Source organism: Egretta garzetta, unplaced genomic scaffold (genome assembly GCF_000687185.1).
Source record: "Egretta garzetta isolate BGI_Z169 unplaced genomic scaffold, ASM68718v1 scaffold539, whole genome shotgun sequence".
In the NCBI taxonomy this organism is placed as follows: Eukaryota; Metazoa; Chordata; class Aves; order Pelecaniformes; family Ardeidae; genus Egretta; species Egretta garzetta.
This window is the reverse complement of record NW_009260760.1, coordinates 1,644,230-1,664,655: the sequence shown is the minus strand read 5'-3', so window position 1 is coordinate 1,664,655 and position 20,426 is coordinate 1,644,230. Positions and strand designations below refer to the sequence as shown.

Below are 20,426 nucleotides of genomic sequence, written 5' to 3'. Positions count from 1 at the left end.
GCAACATATATGAGTATGGTTATGGATAGTACAAAGCTTCTCATGTATGTGGATATAAAGGTAACGAGTAGTGTCTCAGTAGACATCAGTATTTGTTACATAAAGAACCATAATACTTTTACAGAACTGATTCAGAGATCCGACTGAAGTAATTAATCTAAGGCAGATGCCTTATCCAGGTGGTAGAAAAGTAAATACACTTTCTGTATGGAAGGCAATCCACATAACAGTACTGGTTTATTAACCTATAATTAAAAATTGTTTAAAAAAACCCCATAAAATTAGTCATCTTACCTAATGGATCAACTGCAAGAATGGGTCCTATTTCAACCGGTGGGCCAGTACCAAACTTGTTCTTGGCGCTAACACGGAATTTGTATTCCTGCCCTTCAACTAGACCTGTAATATCGCATTTAGATCTCTCTGTATCTATAGCTAGTCTCCATGTATGCATTTTGGCATCCTTCCGTTCGACAATGAAGCCTATGATATCACTGCCACCGTCATCTTCAGGATCAGACCAGTTAAGCAAACACATCTTTCTGTTTGTGACCACTGGCTTTAGGTCAAGGACTGGCCCAGGAACATCTGAAAAATAAAATCAAACAAGTAGGACAAAGCCCAAAGATTATCTCACCAAAAGAAATGCTCAGTTGATTTCAGAAAATATTTCTCTTACCAAATACTTCTACTCTGGTTCCTGCAGATTTGGAACCACTGCTATTGGTAGCAGTAATTACATATCTTCCATGGTCTTTTCTCAATGCATTCTTAATGGTTAACTCAGATTTTGTGCCAACATTTTCAATAACAACTCGATCTTTGTCTAATTCCCCCTCCTCCACGGTCCATGCAATGGTGGGAGTAGGACGCCCTGTCACAGTAGCAGGAATTCTAATAGTTTGCCCAGCCATGATCTGAATGCCTGCTTTGACAGAAATATCCAGCTCAACAGTGGGAGGCTCTGCAGAAGAGAGGGAAACAGTTCATTAGTTCAAGGAGAGATTCAAAACCACCTTCTAGGCAGCTGGACATTTCTTGAAAATAATACAATTTCAACACCTTTAGGTTCAGCAACCGTTACGGGTTCAGTTTCACCAGGTGGTCCTTCACCAGCCGCATTAAGTGCAGTAACACGGAGTTTATAGTCTGCACCTTCTCTAACTTCTTTAACAGTATACTGTCGAACTTTAATGGGTTTCTCTGTGCAACGTGACCACTCTTTTACTCCCACCAGTTGTTTGTATACATGGTAACCAGTGATATCTCCACCACCATTATATGCAGGAGGTTCCCATTCTAATTCAATAGAAGTTGAGCTTGTATCAGCAACTCTTGGAATTGGTGGACCAGGTGGCACTATAAAAAAATAGGTATAAATCAAAGTTAAAGGCTATGAATTTTATTCTGTCACTCATCTGCTGTTGGCTTCTGCTAAGCTACTTACTTATCGGGTCTTGTGCAGTTTTTGGATCTGATGGCGGACTAAATTTACCAGGGCCAGCTGCATTTTCAGCACATACTCTAAAGATGTAAGTTAATCCTTCCAACAGTCCTTCAACTTTTATTTCCAGAGCATTCACAAGGTTCCTGTTGACCCGAGCCCAATGAGTACTATTAATTTCACGTTTTTCAATCCAATATCCTATGATTGGGCTGCCATTGTCTTTCGGTTCATTCCATTTAACCAACATACTGTTGCTGGTAACATCTTGCACATCAGGCTTATTAGGTGGATCTGGTGGAGCTGAAAAAAAGAATTGTAATTTTGTCATAATTGCTGTTTTCTTCAGAGCTTACTCAAAGCTAAGAGGGAACTCAGATATGAAAAATGACTAATTTTAAGTCATTCATTGTACTCTTACTCTCTTTCTTAGAAACTTTGATTCCTAACTGCAAGCAGTAATCAAACTTGCACTGGTTTTCTCTTTTGGCAAGAATATCAGTCTACTGAACACAGAGAATGTCACTATTCAGATGTTAGGTGTTTTAAGTGTAAAGTTTTATGACAGTAATTGTCATTCTTATTTCTTTACTATTGAAATTAGAACATTTTCAATATTTCCCTTTATTTCAATGGTTTAAAATGTACAATAAATAATAATTACGTTGCTCAAATTTCTTCTGGGAAACATTCAAATAGATGAAGCTGAGTGTTCTAAGAATCTGAGTGGTTTACAGTGTTCTTCAGAAAAAGTTGTATTTCAAAATTAGAACTTACAGAAAGGATCTTTGGCTGTCATTGGTTTTGAAACACATGGTGGTCCTGCTCCAACTCTATTTTCAGCAAATACACGGAAGAGATATTCTTTTCCTTCAATCAGTTTTGTTACATGGAATTTGCAGTGCCTGAGTGTTGAGCTGACAGTGACCCAGCCCATTTCAGCTTTTGTATTGTCTTTCTTTTCCAGTACATAGTTTAGGATTTCACTTCCACCATCATCAAGGGGAGGCTCCCACTTACAAATGACAGAATTTTTCCTCACATCTTCAAATACAAAGTTGACTGGAGGCCCAGGTGTATCTGTTAGTAAAGCAAGAAAAATGATGAGGACTCATCTTGTGCACTTCTTACACAATACTCTGAACAGCTGGGTGGTTTTGAGGCCATTAATTACATACCTAACACATTGACTTCACATGAGGCTTTTGCAACACCATGATCATTTTCCACTTTAATTGTAAACGTGCCATGGTCAGCTCTGATGGAATCACGAACTGATAGTACAGACTCTCCTTCTTTATGGTTGTCAATACTCGTACGTTCTGGTAGTGAAAGCTGGAAAGGTTCCTCTTCTTCAGCTTCACCCTTCTTCTTCCTTGTATATGTTGTTACTCTCTTTTTGATTTCCTCTGGTCTGACAACTTCATCATTCCTCAGCCAAGTGATAGATGGATAAGGTGACCCTGAAATATGTGCTTCAAGTATGATCTCATCACCTCTCTTCACCTCAAGGCCAGACTGTAGGTTTGCAGCAAGGAAGACTTTTGGAGCCTCTGTAATAACACAATGATAAATGGAGAGTAGAGTCTTTCAATATATGTTTGAGGATGCATGGTAATTACTACAAACAATCAAATGAGCAATTCATACCAGTAGGATCCACAGCTTTCACAAAAGGAGTAATCCGAGAAGGCTCACTGATGCCAGCAGCGTTTTCAGCACGAACACGGAATTGATACTCCTTTCCTGCCTCAAGACCTTTCACCGGATATGTTAATAGAGGTACCAGATAGTCATTGCATCTCTCCCACCTCTCCTTGCCCTTAGCAAGCTTTTCTATGATATAACCCATAATCTTGCTTCCACCATCAAACAGGGGTGGTTTCCATGTAAGTGTTACTGATTTTGATGTTGGATTATGGACCTCAAGGTCAACAGGAGGATCTGGAGGCTCTGTGGAAGAGTAGCAAAAGAGGGATCATATGAGAAAAAAAAGTATGAAGATTTTAGTTAAAATTCAATTTGCTAGATTATTTTGTAGTAAAAAAACCTTACGTTTTGGGTCTTCTGCAATGATTGGGTTTCTTAGTTCAAGATATTCACCTCCTCCAATCTTATTGACAGCTTTAACACGGAAGTAATATTCACTGTTTGGGATAAGATCTTTGACTTGCCATGAAAGCTTATTTTCACCAGACATGACTGGGATATATGTTCTACGACCAGCTTCTCTGCGTTCCAGAACATAATGCAGAATAGGAGTACCACCATCAAAGTCTGGAGGTTCCCAGGATACTTTGCAAGAATTCTTAGTTATTTCGCTTGCCTTAATGTCTTTACACTGTCCAGGTGGACCTGTTTTAAATGAGAATAATAAAATTAGTTAACTAAATAGATGGGAAACTATATTCCTACAAATAGGAAATTATATTGCATTTCTTTGCTTTGCAGAAAGAAGACCAAACCTACAAATGTTGGCTACACAGCATATATATAAGTTTATGTTCCTAAAGGTGAAAAATATTCAGAATTCTTATAGGCTTTTTCTATTTATGTGATGACTATTCATAATAATTGGGCTTTGAGCCGCCACTGATTAGTTAGACCAACTTGGGGTAAAGTGGGTTTTTTGTGGGGTTTTGTAACATTAGTGCCTTTATGGCAATCTACATGTGTCTGAATGGAAGTGATTCCTCCACATGGCAGACAGAGGACTTTTCTAGTCCTTTCTTCTGTCAGCTGCAGGGCTCAAGTGAGGATAAATATCTTTCTCAGAATGGAAGAAGCCTAGTTACCTATGACTTTGACGTTGACTGAGCCAGTTGTTGATGCCAGCTTGTTCTCCAATGTGATAGTATAAACACCAGCATCAGCATGAACACTGTCTATGACTTCGAGCAATGCAGAGGTGTAGTCACTCTTCATTGTTGTTCTGTCACCAGCTTTCAACTCTTTGCCATCTTTGTGCCATGTTATAGTTGGGGATGGAACAGCTCTGAAGGGTATAGGGATACTTAATTTCTGTCCTTTAACAACAACAATGTCACGAGTTTTTAGATCAATGGTTGGATTACCTGTAAAAGTAAGTAAAATATTACTAGAAAGTTGCCAAACACCATTCTTTTTTCAGTTATGCAGATCTGAAAAAAAAAGGAATCTATTCTTACAGTCTGGGTCCTTGGCAACAACTTTTTCTGAGATGTCTGATGGCTCACTAGCTCCAACAGCATTGACAGCTCTGACTCTCAGCACATATTCCTTGTCTGGAACAACACCTTCCTCCACTTTACATTTTAGGTCTTTTATTGGACGAGAATTGATTCTCATCCATTTTTCTGTTCCTGCTTCACACATCTCAACATTATACCCAATAATAGGGCTTCCACCGTTCTTCTCAGGAGGTTTCCATGCAATGCAAATGTGCTTTCGACCTGCATCTGTGACATGTAAATCCTGAGGAGGTGAAGGAGGGCCTGCAGAAATGGAAAAGAATTGTGTCATTTTTCTCTCAGAATATCTGTTCTACACAGTACACTGCTTCCATTACCCATATGCTGTATATTATACTACTACTTACTTGTTGGATCCTCAATATGAATGAGGTCTGTTGGTTCACTGGGATGACCACAGCCAGCTTCATTTTCTGCACGAACCTGGAACTGTACATCTGTACCTTCAATGACATCAGTCACTCTGAAATTGCAGTCTGGACCAGCTGTCTTGCCAGCTTTTACCCAGCGAGTGGCTAGTTTTTCTTTCTTTTCAATAACATATCTGAATAAATTGGGGAAATACTATCAGGCACTTGAAATATGAACACTTCAGACTTCTTACTCAATACAATACATAGAGATTAGAATAGTTTGGCCAATGGAAAAGTAGAGGGAGTCGTGGGTGACAGATTCAATGAACTTCACGCATCAGCCATTTAGTTCTTTAAGTCCTTGTAGGTCTTGGGCGTAATGGGGTTGGCATTACTGACAGACCCAATTCTGAAAGTCAATTCCTGTACTTTTGCTGTGTTCTCAGGTTTGAGAGAGCTGCAGAGGTAAAAGAACCTCTGGACTATACTTGTATCTTTGCTAGTTTTGATCTCAGTGGTTAGTCCACTGAGAATATTTGTAGGCATTATCTGTGGGTTTACTCAGCTGTCAGAATTTTGCCTATGACAGGCTATGATAAAGTGAATTAAGTGACATGTAACTTCAGGCGGATCTCTGTAGTAGTCAGCTTGTTTAAGATACACTTACTGTGATTGGGAAGGAGAGGAAGAGTGAAAATATAAAGAGGAAAAATCTAACTGGCATTCAAGGTAAATTTCAGAGGACAGATACTTTAGAAACTAAAGAAGATGCTTTAGAAACCAAAGAAAAGGACTAGCTAGAAGCAACTCAAAGGATTAAAACAGTCTGTTTGAAAAGTGTGATAAAGAAGAGAACAGAAAAGAGATGAGGCTTCACCTTAGCTGAGTGTACACAGTTTGAACAAGAAACTAAGACAGAAGGAAAATGTAACAGTATTACTTGGCAGATGAGTCTAAGTGGCTACAGCTCTGGAGGAACTGGAGACTATGGTTGCATTAATTTTTTTTTTTTTATATATACAGTTCAATTTAATCTGATTTCATTAGATGCTGTTTTGAGGATGTTGACACACATTCATTGTTCATGCACGTTAGGTTATCTATATTTGTACAATTTCCATATTTTAAAATTAAACCTTTATTTGCTTTGGCCACATGGCTTCTCTTTTACATCCATCCACCTCTTTTTTGTATAAAACATGTCCATTTAAAATTTAAACATTTTGAGAGAAATGTCTTCATTCATGAAAAGATCTTCATCTACAGGAAACACTACACAAAATTAGTTTACCTTTGAATTGGTCTGCCACCATCATTTTTAGGTGGTTCCCATTTCAAATCAACATGACCTTTTGTCACTTCAACTATCGTAAGAGCATATGGAGGCCCAGGGGTTGCTAAAGAAAAAAATACACGTATTAGAAGATTAGGAATCCATTACATGTGAGCTGTTTCTACTGATCATACAGTAAGCAAAACTTACTGAAAGTATCTTTGGCAAGCACTGAATCTTCAATTTCACAATAGTCACTCTGTCCAATGGCATTTTCTGCAGCCACGCGGAACACATACAATGACCCTTCAGTCAGTGGGCTCACTGTGTACTTGGTATCTTTCACTGTTGTATCAACTGTCTGCCAGCCTTTTCGCCTTACATCTCTCTTTTCAACAATATAGTTGGTAATTGGGGAACCACCATCTTTTTCTGGTACTGTCCATTTAAGGTCTGCTGTGTTTTTAGTAATATTAATAACCTCAAGCCACCGAGGTGGTGAAGGAGGATCTGTAAAATAGAAAATGAAAGTAAAACAGGTTAGTGTATTCCCATCGAAGATCTTGGAAGACAGAGAATACACCAAAACTGTTAAAACTTTGTATTTTCTTGGCTGAAGCAGGGCAGATTCTAATATTTCATAAGCCTTCCAAGTGTTCACTTGGTACCTACAGACACAGGCAGATATGCGGCTTTTTTAAAGACAGAGACACTGTATTTGCAGTAGAAGCATATTCTGAAACAATACTCACAAAGCCTCTCCTTGCACAGCACAGGATCACTGGGTTCACTGGGCTCACTCTCGCCAGCCTTGTTCACAGCTCTTACACGGAATGAGTATTCTTGTTTCTCCATAAGCCCTTTGAGGAAGTGTTCAGTTGTGGGAACTCCTTCAGCTACTCTCACCCACTCGTCTGTTCCAGTCTTTAATAGTTCAATGACATAAGATTCGATCTTTGCCCCTCCATCATGTTCTGGCTTTGTCCAGTTCAGGAATAACGATGTCTTGCCAACATCTTTCACAGTTGGCTTTCCAGGAGGCCATGGTGGATCTAGACAGGAATTCAGTATTAATTATATGATTGAAAACAAAGAATTTTTTTATTGTTAAATTAAACTATTACAAATATGTTTATTGTACCGATTGGGTCTTTCACTAAGATTGGTTCTGTTTCCTTGCTTGGTTTTCCAGGTCCTGCAAGATTCTCTGCCAAGACACGGAACTTATATTTCTTCTTATTTGTAAGACCTTTAACCCTGGAAATAAAAATTAAGTTTGATTAAATGAAATCTACACATTAACTCATGCCTAAAACATTATTCTTTCTACTCTTCATACTACAGTTTACTTGGAAAATCTGAAAATACCCAAATTACTGCTAGTGATGTTTTATGAAACAGTGAACATACAAAACAGGTATATTGTCAACAGCAGAATGGTGCACCATGACACAGAAACCAGTGTTTTGAGAGCCGTCTTGCATTTTTGCATGTTCCATGGTTGTTAGTTAATACCTGTATCGGGAGAAAAAACCCCAGGCTTTTGGCAAATTGATAATTGAGATGGCTATGTCTGCCATTTTAGAATGTCTTATGTATAATCACATAGAACAGAAATTATTAAGTATAACATTTTTTTTTTAAAAATATGATTGTCTCTTTGTAAAGCCATTCTTCTTTAAAACTGATTATCAAAAAGTATGCCACCAGACGTTAGTTGGATCTAAACTTATGGAAGCAAGGAAAAAAGAGTAAGGACAATGTAAAACTTGTTTAAGGGCTAGTGTTACATTGTTATGCCTCTGGGGCCTATTTCAGAGTAAACTGAGTATAGTCTTACTTGAATGTTGTATCTTTTACTGGCATTTTATTGCATTTTATCCATTTATCTTGCTCAGGATCATATCTTTCAACCCAGTAGCCAGTTATGGGGCTGCCACCATCTTCATCTGGTTCATTCCATGTTAAGGTGACTGAATCTTTAGTGATCTCTGTAGGTTTGAGACCTGTTGGAGGGCCTGGTGGATCTATATAAATGAATAAATTAAAAAAACAAAAACCAAAACCATCATACACATGTTTCTTTTTCTCCTGTTAAAATATTGAAAAAATTTAACATTAATTTAATTCACTAACCAAATGAATATTTTGCAATGATGGGGCTACACTGTGCTGGCTCCCCAATACCATACATGTTCTCAGCACTGACTCGGAACACATATTCTTTATGAGGAGTTAAATTGGTGGCTCTGAAATTTGTATCCTTAATAGTTGATGACAACTTGTGCCATATTTCACTGTCTGTAGCTCTTTTCTCAAGGACATAGTTGGTAATTTTAGAACCCCCATCATCTCGTGGAGGATTCCATGTCAGAAGGCAGGATTCATTTGTGATTTCTGATACATCAAATGCAGCTGGCGGGCCAGGTTTATCTGTAGAGGACAAGATGTAAGTGTCAATCTTCTGCTTGCATACCTCAGTACATTACCAATGATTTTTATAAACAACATAAAATACATGCATACCAAGAACATTAACTTCAACAACAGCAGTAGCACGTCCACTAGAATTTACAGCTTCTATAATATAGGTTCCACTGTCACTCCTCTTGCTGTCTGTAATAGTGACTGTAGAATGATTAGGTTTGGTTTCAATGGTGATTCTGTCATCAGGTCTCAAAATTTTGTCAGCCTTGGTCCAAGTAATCTGGGGCTCAGGTTTTCCAGTTACTTTAGCTGGCAACTCAATTTTAGTTCCAGCTTTCACGGTAAGTCCAGCAAGAAGCTTCACATCTAAGAAAATTTCTGGAGCCTCTGATTTAGGAGAGAATAAAAACATAGTTACAGAAATGGTATTTCAGAGACTGGTAAAAATAAAGCAGCTATTGTGATTCAGTGATTGAAGTAATTACCTTTTGCATCAATGGCCTGGATATCATCTGTTGGCTTACTTGGCTTGCTAGCTCCTATTCTGTTCAAAGCCTTAACCCGATATGAATACCACTCTCCTTCCTTGAGTTTTGTCACTTCCATTCTGTTTGTAAAAAAAAAAAAAAAAAATCCAAATATTTAAAGTGGTGAGAATGGCTCAGTTAGTTGAAAGGGTATACCTTCTGATGTTAATTTACTTACTTTGTTTCAACAACGGGCTCCCCACATATCTCCCACTTGTCTGTGCCACGCTGGGATTTTTCTACCAGATAACCCTTAATGCGGGCACCACCATCATATTTGGGAGGCTCCCATGTTAGGAAGATTCCTTTTGATGTTGGATTTCTCCATTTAACATTCTCTGGTGGATCGGGCACCGCTATGAAAAATTAAAAACACATGGGGTCTTAGAAACCAGTCTAAGGAAGATTTTTTTTCATATCTTATTTTGAAGAAAATCAGCAAGATTTCAGAAACAGAAAACCAGCAACAATGTGAAACAGTTGACTCACTTGCTGGTGCTGACATATTTACAGGTTCATCAATATATGCAGGTTCTCCTGGGCCACATTTATTGCATGCAGAAACTCTAAATAAATATTCTTTTCCTTGGATGAGGTCAGGTACAGTGAACTCTTGGTCAACAACATGATCCATAACCTAAAGGGAAGAAAGGCTCCAATGTGTTTCTAAAATTTATTTCCAAAGAGCAATTAGCAAAATAAGAAACAAAATTCCAGTAGCACATGTGGAAACAATATGGCAAATAGAAATTAAAATGAGAAAGAATGAACTTACTTTGTTCCATGTTTTCCGGCTTACTTCACGTTTTTCAATTATATAGCCAGTAACTGGACTTCCACCATCATCTTCTGGAGGTTCCCATGATAGCTGTACTGTGTTCTTAATTATGTCTAAAACTTTAAGTTCTCTTGGTGCACTTGGACGAGCTAGAAATTACAGAAATAGTATTAATTATTTTGTAATTGGAGTTTGACAGATTATATCTATGTAATCTATCTGCCAGAAGACTTACTCTTTTTAGTCATCCTTCCTTAAACAGCAAAGTTGCATATGGAAAATCAGAAAAGAGGTTTTTTTGAGGATGGATTTCTAATTTTTAGTTACATTTTAATAAACTTGGTTTACTGAAGGTTGTGATTTCACATTATTAACCTAATTAGATTTTAGCAAGACAAATATGGAATGTCATTGCTAGAATATATACATGCCCACTTACCAATGACATTAACATCAATTTCTCCAGAAACAGATGACACAGGGTTTTCTAATGTTAAGGAATAAATTCCCTTGTCTGGACGTTCACTTGGAGTAATTACAAGTTCTGCAAAGGAGGCAGTGGTCTTCATTGTTACACGACCACCCTCTTCTAAGACTTGGTCACCAAAAGACCATGTGGCAGTTGGTACAGGGTATCCAGTGATAGGAACACGGATCTTGATTGGCTCAGGAACAATAACTTCCAGCCCATCTTTAAAAGCACTTAGGTCCATTGTGGGTCCAACTGGAAAAAGTGGAAAATGGATTTGTTGAAATATTTCCAGAAGTTCTGAATGTGGCTAATGATATCTGTATTGAGAGGCTGATTCTGACTGTATCTCAACCTGCAGGTTGGAGCTGTCTAGACCTATCTCTCCTGGCTAAACAGCTTTTAGAAATATGTGAGACGATAAGGCATCTTAGCATTATCAAATAGGAGATCAAATTTACTCTTTAATGTAAAAACTGTGTATTGTTTTGATTTTTAATTTTTATATCTTCTCTGCCTTTCTCTCCTTCTGTTACCTCCCACCTTCCACAAAGCTAGGTCAGGAGATGAAAGGTCATGCCTTGCTTTTCAGGCAACCTAATAGGTTTCTACTTAATAGTAAAGTTAATTATCTTCAGAATTCATAATGGAGGAGAAATAGCTCAGAATCTCAAAGGTCTAAGGCTCTTTATACTAGTTGGCATCACAGTTATCTGGTGAAAAATATACATATTACCTACAAGATGCATTTAATTGCATGCCTTATCTGATTAATTATCTTCAATAAATAGCACATGGCTTACCAAAAGTGTCATCTGCAGTTAATGGCCCAATAGCCTCTGCTGGGTCAGACACACCAGCTGCATTTTCTGCTGAGACTCTGTAGTAATAACTGGATCCTGGTTTCAATCCAGTTACCTAAAAAGCACAAATAATAAATTAGTAACTCATATTAAAGATGATCTACACATTTTGAGTACTTTGTTGATGAACAGAACATCTTACCTTAAAAGTAAGAGCAGGTACTAGTTTGGGGTTACAGCGAATCCACTTGTCTGTTCCTTCTTCTTGCCTTTCAACAATATAGCCTAGGACTGGACTTCCTCCATCTTTGAGAGGAGGTTCCCATGTGAGCTGCACTGATGACTTAGTTTGATCTGAATGGTCAAGGTTAATGGGAGGACTTGGTCTCTCTGAAAATAATTTGAGAGGAGTACATTTTTGCAACTGATAAAGGGGTATGGTTCTGCATGTCAGCTGTCTATACCTTAAAGTACTCTTTTTAAATTTGCATAGCTTTTTCTAAACCAGTTTTTTAAATTGAGGTTGGATCCTAATTTCAGAGCAAAAATATTTGGAGTTCTTACTAAACCAAATGGTAGCAAGGTACTTCTGATATATTTGAAGGACAAAAGTAGGAAAAATTTAACTGTACATGGTGTTTGCAGCACATGTTTTTTAGTTGAACTTTCCAGCGCGCATAATATATAAAGAGCCAAAATGTCCTTGTCTTATAATGCAATCATAATCAATGCTTCCATACTTACCAATTGGGTCCATAATTTTTACTGCACGTGTAGCAGGACTTGGTTTGCCAACTCCAACCATGTTTTGAGCTCTTACTCTGAAGAAATATTCTTCATTTTCCACAACATCAGTCAGGACAGCTGAGAGTTCATCAGCTCCGGTGGTCATAGTTGGCTCCCATTTGATGGACGCTCTGTTACGCAGTTCAACAACATAGCCAGTAATTGGAGATCCTCCATCATACTCAGGTGGTTCCCAGGTAAGTGTAGCTCCAAACCTGTTCACATCCGTAACTTCTACATTTTGAGGAGGACCAGGAACTTCTGCATTTTATTTTAGGGAGAAAAAGGAAAAACAAGGTATGTGTTTTTTACCTATTCTTAGAGTTTGTACTGCTTTTCTTACACTGTCATCAAACACTGAGTTTTTCATAACTTCTGCTCACCAAATTTGCTCCTAGCTTCCACAGGTCTCTCTGTTTCCACTGGCTCACCCGTGCCCACTCTGTTCCGAGCACTAACTCGGAAGAGGTACTCAACTCCTCCTTTTTGAAGTCCAGTAACAGTGTATTCACAGTTTTCAGCACGATCAGTGGCCATAATCCAGGTTTTACGCTTGATATCACGTCTTTCAATGACGTAGCCTATTATTTTACTTCCACCATCAGTTTCTGGTTCTTGCCAGGCGAGGCCAACTTCACCATCATAAGTTTCAGTGACTTCCAAGTTTCTAACTGGACCCGGAACATCTAACAAAGATATGACAATATTTTAGGGTGTTGTATCTTTTTTTTTTTCGTTTCCCCTCTGGCTTAAATAAATGTAAGCAAGGTTTTAGTAATGGGAGTACTTACCAATGACCTCTACATTGATGAATGCTTCTGCCTGGCCATGTTTGTTTCGAAGTATAACCTTGTACCTTCCCTTATCTGATTTCTTTGCTTCATAAATTTTGAAGGTAGTGCAGTCAGTTGTTGTATCAACAGTTGTTGTGGGCAGACTTTCTTCCCCTTTCAACCATTCAGCTTCTGCTCTTGGGTAGGCATCATATGGAACAGTCATAGTTAAAGGCTTCCCAACATCAACCACAAGGTTTTGATCACCAGTCTTGATTCTAGGTGCAGCTAAGGAAGATCAGTGTAACAAGTAAGTACATATATATAAAAAAATTGATATATTTGTGTACTCAGCAAAGAAGCTAACACAGAAAAATTGTGTGAATTCTGAGCAAATCCTTCATGTACTCATTGGATTGCTCCAGAGAAAGAAACTCAGGCTGATTGGTATGTACTGTGTCCTCCTGTAAAATCAGGGAGGAGGGAGTTCCTTTTTGAGCATTAATTTAATATTTTTATTGGTCTGATCCTGTAAAATAGACAAATTAGGAATTAAATGTCTTATATGACTGAAATGAGTAGGCCAAATAATTTTCTGCAGTGACCTAATGAACAGGTTCTGTCTCCTTTAAGCTCAATTCATGCTCTTTGGTATAGACACTGAAAAGTGGCCTGTATTTTCCTCAACAGTTGGATCAGCATGGTACACTTGTCTCAGCCTGACTGTGTATTCATTTTAATTAAATTATTTGAAAGAACAAAATTCAATTTAGTTAAATAGTTAATTCACTAATCTAAGATTTTATAAAAGAAATAAAATGCAAACAACTTACCAGCTAATTCAAGCTTAGCTCTAGCTTCCTTATCTTTGGCAATAAATCTGTATTCCCCTTGGTCCCGTGGCTTTATCTCACACACCTGCAGCCTGTGGACCTTTCCTTCACTCATCATCTGATGTTTGTCACCTTGGACAATAATCATGTTGTTTCTCAACCACTTGACCTCCACACCATCTTTGTTCAGCTCTGCCGTGAAAATGACATCTGCACCAGGAGCTTCATAAATATCTTGTGGTGGTCGGATGATCTCAACAGGGATTTCTGAAATAAATGTAAAATCATTTGGTGTTATTTGTGTATTGTTTCTATTATTACTAAATAGCGAAGAAATAAATCCTATTCAATTTTACTCATACCTTCAACAAAAAGTCTTGCCCTAGATTTCCTGTCATCCACTCCACAGGAATATTCACACTCATCATCTAGTCTACAGTCTTTTATGATTAATCTGTGCAGATTTCCATCCTTTTCAAACTGGTATCTTTATGGGAGAAGAAAGTAAGTAGTATTTTAGTTTCCAGACAAAGCAACAAAGTAAAGCAATCATGTTTAGCATATTAACAAGCATAATGAAATGTACACACTTTTTGCCTTCTTTGATTTCTCTTCCATTTCTGTACCATCTTACACTGGCTTTCTCTTTGGAAAGCTGGCATGTAAAGACAGCATCATCAAATTCAGTGACGGTCTGGTCCCGGAGATGTTCAATGAAGTCTGCTGGTGCTTCTGTGATGAGAAGCTCTGCGACAGATTTGTCTTGTCCAGCAGTAACAGTGTATTCACCTTCATCTATAAACCCACAGTCTTTAATGATGAGTGAGTGTTTGTATTTATCAATTTTGTACAAAATGCGTTTGTTGAATGTGATCTCTTCACCATTCTTTGTCCATTTGAGGGTTGCATTAAGGCGGTTGACTTTGCACCAGAATGTGACAGTTTTCTTTTCCATGGTCTCAATGTCTTCAAGAGGCTCAACTATTCTGAGATCCTCCTCTGTTAAGACAAAAAACCCAAAGTGATTAATTTACATCCTCATGATCCTGATGTGAAACTGAATGTAAGATGATGAAATAAATTTAATACAGTGCAAGTTATTTACCTAATACTGTTAAGGCAGCAGAACTTTTGACATGTTCATGCCTCTGGTTTGACAGTGAAATGGTATAGGTTGCTTGATCTTTCAACTGTGCATCTCTGATTCTGAGAGTGTAGACTAAATCCTTCTGGACAATAATGTATTTTGCACTATCAAATATTGCCTCATCATTTTTGTACCACTTCTCTTTGGCACCTTCTTTATTGACTTCACAGTTGAAGATAATTTCTTGACCCTCATTAACTTCTTGGTCCTTAAGGGGAGTTATAATCCTGAGTTTTTCTGAAATTAAGAAAATAGAAGAAATAGGACATCATGTGCTATAAGGAATACATCAAAATATGCACCTGCATATTCATGAAATAAAACTTACCAATCACTGTTAAGCGTGCCGTAGCTTTAGCTTCACCAACCATGACAGTATACTTTCCCGCGTCTCCTAGAATAGAGTCTTTAACCACAAGTGTTCTCTTTTTGCCATCTGAAATGATGTCGTACTTATCACCAGCCTCCAGGACTGTGTCACCCCTCAGCCACTGTACTGCAATTGCCTCTTTGGATACAGAACAGACAAATTCAGCTTTGTCTCCTTCAAGCACCTCAAGATTTTGTGGTCTGGTAAGAAATTCTGCTGCAAGTTCTGAAAGAAAACAGTTTTGTAGATATATAAGATTTTATTTTTTTTTTTTTTTTTACAGAAAACAAGGCCACCAAAGTAACTCTCTTACCATGTACAGTAAGTTTTCCTGAGGTACTAGAGCTTGGGAGCTTGCAAGTATATTTGCCAGCATCTTCAGGATGAGCATTACGTATGAGAAGAATTCTCTTTCGGCCATCAGAAATGTGTTCAAATCTACCACCATCAGGCACCTCCTCATCTCCTTTAAACCAAGCAACTTCAGCATTAGGCTTTGAAACTTCACAGATGAATTTTACAGTGTCATTTTCATTTACTTCAAGATCAGGAAGATTTTTTGTGAAAACAGCCTCTTCCTCTGCAACAGGAATTTAGAAAGATGATTAAAGCTTTTCATCAAAATCACATTTTTTCTTATTCATAGATTATTTTCTAAAACACTGTGTTTACCTATCACTGTAAGTAAGCCTGAAGTTCGAGCTGTTTTTGCTTCACAGGCGTATTCAGCTTCATCATCAAAGACACATTTACTGACAACAAGAATGCGTTCTGCACCTTTGGAAATGATGTCATACTTTTTCCCTTTCCTAATTTCAATGCCATCCTTAAACCACTTCACCTGTTTTAGAACAAATCAACATGGTTATTAATATTAACATCTTCATCATAGATTTTGGTTGTGTACTTTTGTGACAACATAATAAAGTTGCCAATTTAAACAGAAGCTCTAGTTGAAAGAGCTACTCAGATAAAAAAATATTATTATTGACCTTGACACCTGGACGAGAAATTTCACATTCAAACCGAGCAGATTCTTTTTCTTTAACTTCAAGGTCAGTTAGGGGTTTCAGGAACTCAACACGAATCGCTAAAAGAGAAAAAGGAAATTTTTAGTAGAGGAAAGTCTCTGACAGAGACTTAGACATTTTGTAGAAAATTGTAAATTACTCACGTTCTACATTGAGAAAACATGATGTCTTAAAATCCTTAGCATCACAGGTATATGTTTTTGCATCATCCAGTGTGCAGCCATGGATAATGAGTTTTCTGACTCTGCCATCAGAAATGATATCGTACTTCTTCGTTTTGTGAATTTCTTCTCCATTTTTGAACCATTTAACTTTTGCATTTTCCCTGGAAACTTCACATTCCAGTACTGCAGTGGCCTCCTCTTCAACAGTCTGGTCCTCAAGTGGTTTAGTGAATTCAACTGGGGGTTCTAAAAGAAACATAGATATTTGATAGAAAGGATCTAATTTATAGCCAGACCTCTGCTAGTACAGAACTGTCCCATGCAGTTTCCTGATTTTCCTTGACTGAATAATCGAAAAGGCTCTTAGATGTCTCTGCTGAAGGTTTTATTTTTTATTTTTAATTCCCAGACATATTCAGTTAATTCATCTAATTCCCTCATTTTCAGCCCATTGTAAGATTAGACTGAATGATATCCTTGTCTGTGGAGTTTTTAATCACAAATTATCACAAAACCTTGCACCTCGCTTTCTTTAGCTGAACTATACCCCTATGATCTCAGTGACTCTGAAGTTATACTCTGAACCAAAGGAACGATTTTTTAATTTTCCTTGAATTACTAAATTAGTTAGAAGTCTGTGCAGTTTTTTGACTTCTTAGTCATGCATGACTTGCAAGCAGTGCAAGTGGGTATACAGTCAATGTTATGTCTCTTGACTGATGGTGTAGTTGTGGTCTCATATGTTTTTGGATACTCCAAAGAACAGAAAAAAGCCATAAGCAGCCATAAAGGCCAGAATTTGCAGGTCATCTTGAGGACAATTGAATGTTCAAGTCTACAATGAAGCCCTGAAAATCCTAATGAACATCTGACACATTTCCAGTATTTCCCCCTTTCCTCAGTTCTTCTGTGAAACATAAAGATTTTAAGTGGCTTTTTTAATCAGGAAAGTTATCTACCAGTCCAATATTGCATGTATGTTCCTACTAATTTGATATATGGTGTATATTAACATCTTATTCCAGGGTGAATCATGAGGGGACCATTAACGCTGACTATGCTCTAATTAAAATGACTGACTTACCTTTCACAAAAAGATTTGCTTGAGTTCTGAAATCTTTTGCTGTCAGTGATACCTCTCCCGCATCCGTTAACTTGACGTCTCTCAGAATAAGTGTGTGAACTCTCCCTTCAGCACGTGTCATAACCTTATAAATTACATAAAAAAACTCTTTGTAAAATCTACAATAAATATTTATGAAATATTTAATGAAATAGCATTGCTATTTATTGTTATTTGTGGAGTTTGGTTGTTTAAATTATATGAAATTTTTATAATTTCCTCTTGTATATTCTTGATATAGCTCAGGACACAAATACCTTGAGGATTTTGAGAATAATTTCTGGTTTGGCCTTTCACTTACAAGAAATTCTAATTTTAAGTTCCCCCATGTTTTAAGGTATTTGTGTCTTTGTATCAGAAAACCTGAGTCTACTATCAAAGTTCAAAATGAGGCTGACTTGAGATCATGATTGTTTTGAACAGATACTAATAAATACCAAAATAAGCAAATTTATGGGAAAAAGTTGGTATTACTCCTGGCTACACCTAAAGTAAAAACTTTTAGAGAGATATAAAGAGGTTTGACACCCCTCTCATATACTCTTCTGTAAATGCCAATTTGACTGGTAAAAAATTCTGCTTAAAGACATAATTTCCATATTGGTCTGTTGCTGAAATTGCTTTGTAATCATGAGTTTGAATTGGGCTACTACACAAACTTCCCTTTTCTCTATGAGTGGACCCGGGGGATTCAAGGATGCATCCTGCATCGCAGGCAGTAAGAGGGCTGCTACTTGTTCAAGCCATAAATTTTAACATAGCTTTTGAAGAATTATATTTATTTTTTTTTCAGAGAAGCATGTGATCAAGTAGTAGATGCTGGTTTAGAAAAATAAATGGGAAAAGTGAGCTTCTGACAAGAAAGGCACGTAAAAGATTGTTGCTTTTGGGAAGGCAGTCCCTTTTGCTTCAGAGGGAAGGAAGAAACTAAGAAGCTGTCCTTCCTCCCAGATCATCATGTTGTCCCTGAAAACTAGCTCTAGTGAATGCTCATCTGAAAGTGATTGAGGTGAAGCCAAATATATATTCGACGAAGAGAAGCAATAAAGATAGAAAAGAAGTTACTTTAATAAAGTTTATATGTGTACAGCTGAATGCCAACCACAGAGGTAAAATAATGACTTGACTTAAAAACAGGTGAAATGAAACACTTGAACGATTAGATTGATTTTTGAAGATGGTAGTAAAAGTGTTTCAAGAGGCTATTTTAAATGGGCAGAGAGTGATGCATCAAGGAAATATAGTTTATCCTGAATTTCTTCTTGATAAGATTTCAACTAAAGTCAAATTACAGTTTTGACTGTATATGAAAATGGAATGAAAATCTAGATTTCTTTTCATGTAATTAAAACGATATTTCAAACAGATACGAACAAAATAATGTTCCATTATACAGAATATTGAACATATATTTTTGTTTCCAGGCAGTAACAACTATCAAGCCACTGCTCTGCATTGATCAATAGCATTCCATATTTTTATTCCACATTTTTATTCCTAGACTCAGAAGTAATTACTCTGATTTATGACATGTCTCATCTGCTGAGTTTCAATTTTGTTTATCTGTCCTTAAATACTGTAATAGGGTGACCTATTGCCATGATCTTATTTATTTATTTATTTCTATAATTTTTTTTTAATGAAATAATTTTTATTCAAGCAAATGTGGTGAATCTCAGACAGATCTAGTAAAACCTGAAAATAATATGTTAAAATTATATTTAGAAGAAAAATATCTGTGCCAAAGTGTTATTAACAACATTATTACAGGTTCTGAAACTTTGCTAGGTCATGTAATGCCTTGGAATTTTGCTTTGTCTGAGGTTTCCAATTTCTATTTTCATTTGCATTATTTTCCTTAGGTCTAGTACATGAAAAAGAAGCCTTGAAACCAGTGATATTAATTTATATTTTATGTATCTTAATGTATTTCTTTATGTTTCTTTATGTATTTCTCCTACCATTAAATTTAAATATTAAACTGACTGCATTCCGGGCTGCTCAGATCTCAGAGTTAAGAGCCAGCTCTTGATGAAGGGTTAAAAATAGCTAGTGAGAAGTGCTTGACAAGCAAATCAGGCCAGAAAGTTATCTGGAGAGCCAGAACAAATGCCTGAAATGGAATTTGAATCCTCTTAATCCCCTTATATGCAGAACTGGACTGCAACTCAACATTCAGGAGAAAAAAAGCATTTCCTGATAGCACCTTTCAAAACCCTCTCCCTGTAACTACAATTAACCTGAGCAAAAATCATTCAGTACCCCTGTGGCTGAGTCTCCAACAGAATCAGGCATAAAATCACTGTTGTAATGATTGATATTTTGGAAATTAGTTTCCCTTTGTATGATAAATACTTGTAGTATTCCAGAATACTGGAATTTCTAGGGAAAAAAATGCTATATCTGATTTAGTGAGGATTTACCATTTGGCGCAGCAGCATTACTGTGTTGCTGTGCCTTAGTAGTTCTAGTGGCAGAGAGTAAATGAGAAAGAAGGGGAAGAGAGTTGAAAGAGAGGAAGGAGGAGGAAAAAATAAGAAAAATATAGTTTCATTTATTTACCTTATCACTGGGCTCCAGTTTCTTTCCTTGCAGGAACCACTCCACTGGGATTCCTTCATACGAGAGTTCACAATCGAAGGTTGCTGATTCCCCAGCTGTCACTGTTACATCCTTGAGTGGTCTCAGCAAGCCAATTACTCGAGCTTTGTAAGGAGAAGACATAATTTTCAGATTAGTCACTTCTACCCAAAAGAGAGCTGCTCCCCTTATGTACTAATCTCCATGGTGGCTTCCCTCAAGAGAGACAGACATCGCAATGCTGCTCTTTAAATTCCCTAAATAGAAGAGGCCACCCTGGGTTTTTAGGGGGAGGGCTGGTCACCTAAAATTTCC

The 20,426-nt window shown here is 37.3% G+C and overlaps 1 protein-coding gene across 1 annotated transcript in view; it reads right to left on the bottom strand.

Annotated features, from left to right (window-relative positions):
• Positions 1-20,426, bottom strand: part of TTN (titin) — a 237,954-nt gene that overhangs the window by 71,592 nt on the left and 145,936 nt on the right. Inside the window, 39 exon segments of the mRNA XM_035901431.1 lie at positions 295-588; positions 680-964; positions 1,063-1,359; positions 1,448-1,747; positions 2,222-2,524; positions 2,623-2,997; positions 3,095-3,397; positions 3,500-3,799; positions 4,240-4,518; positions 4,612-4,917; positions 5,022-5,218; positions 6,319-6,424; positions 6,511-6,810; positions 7,053-7,352; positions 7,442-7,557; positions 8,141-8,327; positions 8,437-8,733; positions 8,827-9,114; positions 9,213-9,334; positions 9,433-9,610; positions 9,744-9,891; positions 10,030-10,181; positions 10,472-10,756; positions 11,305-11,419; positions 11,507-11,694; positions 12,049-12,351; positions 12,474-12,776; positions 12,882-13,151; positions 13,697-13,963; positions 14,059-14,183; positions 14,287-14,695; positions 14,802-15,080; positions 15,172-15,438; positions 15,527-15,793; positions 15,886-16,054; positions 16,206-16,303; positions 16,388-16,654; positions 17,493-17,616; positions 20,094-20,236. Coding sequence (XP_035757324.1) covers positions 295-588; positions 680-964; positions 1,063-1,359; positions 1,448-1,747; positions 2,222-2,524; positions 2,623-2,997; positions 3,095-3,397; positions 3,500-3,799; positions 4,240-4,518; positions 4,612-4,917; positions 5,022-5,218; positions 6,319-6,424; positions 6,511-6,810; positions 7,053-7,352; positions 7,442-7,557; positions 8,141-8,327; positions 8,437-8,733; positions 8,827-9,114; positions 9,213-9,334; positions 9,433-9,610; positions 9,744-9,891; positions 10,030-10,181; positions 10,472-10,756; positions 11,305-11,419; positions 11,507-11,694; positions 12,049-12,351; positions 12,474-12,776; positions 12,882-13,151; positions 13,697-13,963; positions 14,059-14,183; positions 14,287-14,695; positions 14,802-15,080; positions 15,172-15,438; positions 15,527-15,793; positions 15,886-16,054; positions 16,206-16,303; positions 16,388-16,654; positions 17,493-17,616; positions 20,094-20,236 — 9,312 coding nt within the window.